General features: G+C 47.0%; 1 protein-coding gene across 1 annotated transcript; it reads left to right on the top strand.

Annotated features, from left to right (window-relative positions):
- Positions 1-1,114: 1,114 nt before the first annotated feature.
- On the top strand, positions 1,115-3,490 carry LOC124224130 (caldesmon-like). Its single transcript, XM_046636547.1, has one exon. It carries the CDS (start codon positions 1,115-1,117, stop codon positions 3,488-3,490), a length of 2,376 nt encoding a protein of 791 aa, XP_046492503.1.
- The last annotated feature ends 330 nt before the right edge of the window (positions 3,491-3,820 follow it).

The raw sequence follows: 3,820 nt of genomic DNA, 5'->3' as shown, positions 1-3,820 counted from the left end.
TACCTTTTTCGAATTATCTGTAACAATATACTAAACACAAAGATTTATTTCATCGAGTTCTCATTTCTTGAACCTAAAACTAGAGTCAGTGAATAACCCAAGGTAATTCCCTTTTACCCACATTAACATTGGTTGTTAGCGGAGACGCTGACTTAATTAAGCTTGTAAAACTAGCTTTTCCAAGTTAATTAACTCCCACCCCTTTCTATATCGGTAGATGTCAAAGTCCAGTAAACGTCACGGTCGTAAGAATAGACATCGCGCAGGCCGACGACTACAGGCTAAGAAGCAAGCTATATTACAAGCCAGAATCAAACGTATCAACGGTCCAGTAGAGATCCTTCCGATCTATACACAACCTAGCTCTAACGAAGAATCGGGCTCTTTCTCGTCGCACGCATCCAGCCAACCCAAGGTTGACCACCCGTTCTCAACTCACGGGGTAGAACGTGAAGTCATACAGACGGTTACTAGAGTCAGCGAGGGGCTGTTATACGAGCAAATCGACATTAGGAGGAAGCTGTTCCCTGTACCAACCGTATACGACTGGGTAGAAGAGCCGGAAGTTATCGACCTGGACTCCGAACCAGAGACCATCTACCTCGACTAAAGGTAAGACGCTCATTTACGTTACCCCATATCATCCTAAACGACGAATATAATCCATAGCGGGGGCCCGGGTCCCTCAAATAAAACAGGGCTCCGTTATTGCAGTGTCGCTCCGCGTGCGTCAACGTTAAGAATTGTTTTTTTTTGTTGACTAGTGCGTCTGGGACGTCACAGGCAATAAAATTTCTGGTGGCAGCGGTGGGATTCGTTTAAAAATTGATTTTGTTAAAATCCGAATTCAACTAAAAATAATCGGTGCGAGTTATTAAAGACGAGATCCGCGAAAGTAGCAAAGACAGTGAACCGAACTTCGCAACACACGCGTAACGGGAGTAGCAAGAAAACTCACCTCAGCCGCAAAGAACGCGATCGGGACGAACGCACAAACTACGGACGGAATCGTGAAATAACGCTCGACAAATACAATAAAAGCGAATCACACGGGGACTCCACACGCTTGAGATTATTTCTATAAATAGGATAAAGATTCACACGCGAAACCAATATGCCTATCGAAACTAGAACAGGTAGCAAAAAGGAAAGCGGCGCATCAGTAGATGATAGCTTACAACTTAAATATACGGAGACCGATATAGAATTCATAAAACAGGAGGTTTCCAATAAGGAAAAGAGGCTCCAAAAAGAAAAAGAAGCGTTAGAGGAACGTCAAGCAGAAATAGATAAGAAGTCAAAACATCTTAGCGAACAATTCAGACAACAAGAAGCTGAATTAGAGAAAAAACAGCGCGCGATTGAATCGAGTAAAGACGCGGGGTTATCCGAAGAAGTTCAAAAGAAACTTGCCAGGCTCGCCGAGCTCGAGGCGAAAGAAATCGCGAACGCAAATACAAAAACGCAGCGGCACAACCCGACCGAGGGCCCCGCGCAAGACGTACCACATCCTACACAGCCAACAAAAGGCATAGTAGAAGAAATCAAATATCCTACGCAGTTCAAAACGAGCAAGGTAGACGATTCTAAAAATCCTGCACAGCTCTCCGCTAGCGTGACAGACGTTAAAATTAGGGACACTAACGAAGCGACGGGCCGTTCGAAAATGGATGAACCGCGGTTAGGTCCTGTAGAGGACACACAGCTGTCCGAACTTCTCCGTAAGAAGGCAGAAATAGATCGGGAAGTACAACTTCTCGTAGCGCAAAATTCACGCGGCACAGATAGGGCAGTTACCCAAAGCATAGAATTAGCCACAGACGCTACATTTAAGGAACCCGGTCCAGTGTGTACGCGGAGTAAGGATGAATTAAGGTTAGAAGCAGAAATTCTGCACTTCAAAAAGAAGGCAGAAAGAAAGAAAGGCGACTTAAGAAAATCTGTGGCGCCTCAAAAACCTAACCCTGTGGACAGTTACCGCCCTGATCCACTCAGCAGAGGAGCGATTGGTAGAAACGCCCTCAATTCCGAAAATGATCACATTTCAATAAAGTCAGTGGTTTCCGTCCCAACTGACGATGAAGATTTGAATTTAGAAGCAGAAGCGTTAGCTAGAGAAGCGTTGATCAGACGCATTCAAAAAGAGAACCGCGAGAAACTCAAAAATCTACGCGGAGGAATAGCAGGTCCGGACCTGGGACCTCAAGAATTAGGTGAGCCAGGCGTGCCGGAAGAATTAGTCCTCGATAAGGACTTGGAAATACAATTACGCGAGCAAGAGATTTGGGAGCGCGAATTAGAATTGCAGGAGCAAGAACTCGCGTACCAGGCCGCGTTAGCAGATCCGTACCGGGAGAAAAGGAGGAAATTAGCTGAGCGCGAGGAACAGTTAAAGAAAAGGGAGCAGGCCCTGAAGGATAAGATCTCGGGAATCACCCGCCCCCAAGTTACTCAAATCGTTAACGCCGTGCAGGCACCCGTTCCTCCTACTCTGCCGTTAGCGGAGCAATCCATATCGGTTAAAGACGCGTTAGCGGTAGTCCCAAAATTTGACGGGAAAAACATCACCGTAATGCAGTTTAATCGGGCGTGCAAGAGGGCACTCGAGATGGTAACACCCAGCTTGGAGGGGTACCTCACGCGCCTCATCAGAAGCAAGCTCGCCGATCGAGCATACGCAGTAATCGAAGACGAGAGTTTTGCAACCCTGCAAGGACTCTTGGACAAACTCACGGAAGTGTTCGCGCCCATTAGATCCGCGAATCATTACCGTGGAGAGCTTGGTCAGCTGTATAAATACGCTGATGAACACGTGCTAGATTACATAGGGAGAACCCGCGACATAAAAACGGGATTAATAGAAGCGGAACGAAGAAAGAACCGCGAGCTAACCAATGCAGAGATAATCAGGTTAGATGAGGAAGTCTGCGAGGCATTTGTCGGCGGACTACCGAGCGACTGCCGGAATGCAGTATTGATCAAAGGTTACTCCAACCTGAAGACAGCCTACGAAAGGGCTATAGATGCCAGCAAGGCATTAGAATTAGATAGAGATCGGGCTAGGAGCCGCGGCGCGAGCAGGGCCGAGAGTAATAACGCAGAGCCGTGTAAACATTGCGGCCGTAGTAATCACCTAACCGATCAGTGCCGAGCGACTAGGAGACCCGCGGTAAGCAGACCCGTGGAAAATAGAGAATCGTGTACGCTGTGCGGGCGGTCGACCCACAGCACAGCAAATTGTTACAAAAACAAACCGCCGTCGAGCCAACAGTCGACAGCGCGAAATACCAACGTAGTCGAATGTAGCTACTGCAAGAGCATAGGACATTCATACAACGAATGCCGTAAACGTAGATACCATGAAACAATTAGCCGAAACAACTCGGGAAACGGAGCAGGGCCCTCGGGGAACACTGGCAGCCCCCGAGTAACAAGGGCCAATGCCATAGAGACAGAGGAGGTGGAAACAGGTCCATCTGCCTCTACTTAAAAGGAAAAATACCTACAGTAAACTTAGATTCCAAAGATACGAAAACCGCAATAGACTTCATGATAGATACGGGAGCGGAGGCCAATATCGTAAAGGCCTCTAATGTAAAGGACTTTCGTAAAGTGAACCCCAAGAGGCGTATCACTATTATAGGAATAGGAGACGTACCACACTATAGTTTAGGAGCAACGGAATTGGAAATGTTTGGTTTCAAAACGGATTTTCACGTAGTTGAGAATACCTTTCCCATCAAAAGTGACGGTATCCTAGGGTCAGCTTTCCTTACCCAGTTCGAAGCCAATGTTAACTACGCGGACCAATGCCTCGAAG

This window comes from Neodiprion pinetum, unplaced genomic scaffold, assembly GCF_021155775.2.
Source record: "Neodiprion pinetum isolate iyNeoPine1 unplaced genomic scaffold, iyNeoPine1.2 ptg000101l, whole genome shotgun sequence".
Taxonomy (NCBI): Eukaryota; Metazoa; Arthropoda; class Insecta; order Hymenoptera; family Diprionidae; genus Neodiprion; species Neodiprion pinetum.
The sequence above is the reverse complement of the archived record's forward strand: the minus strand, read 5'-3'. Positions and strand labels throughout refer to the sequence as shown.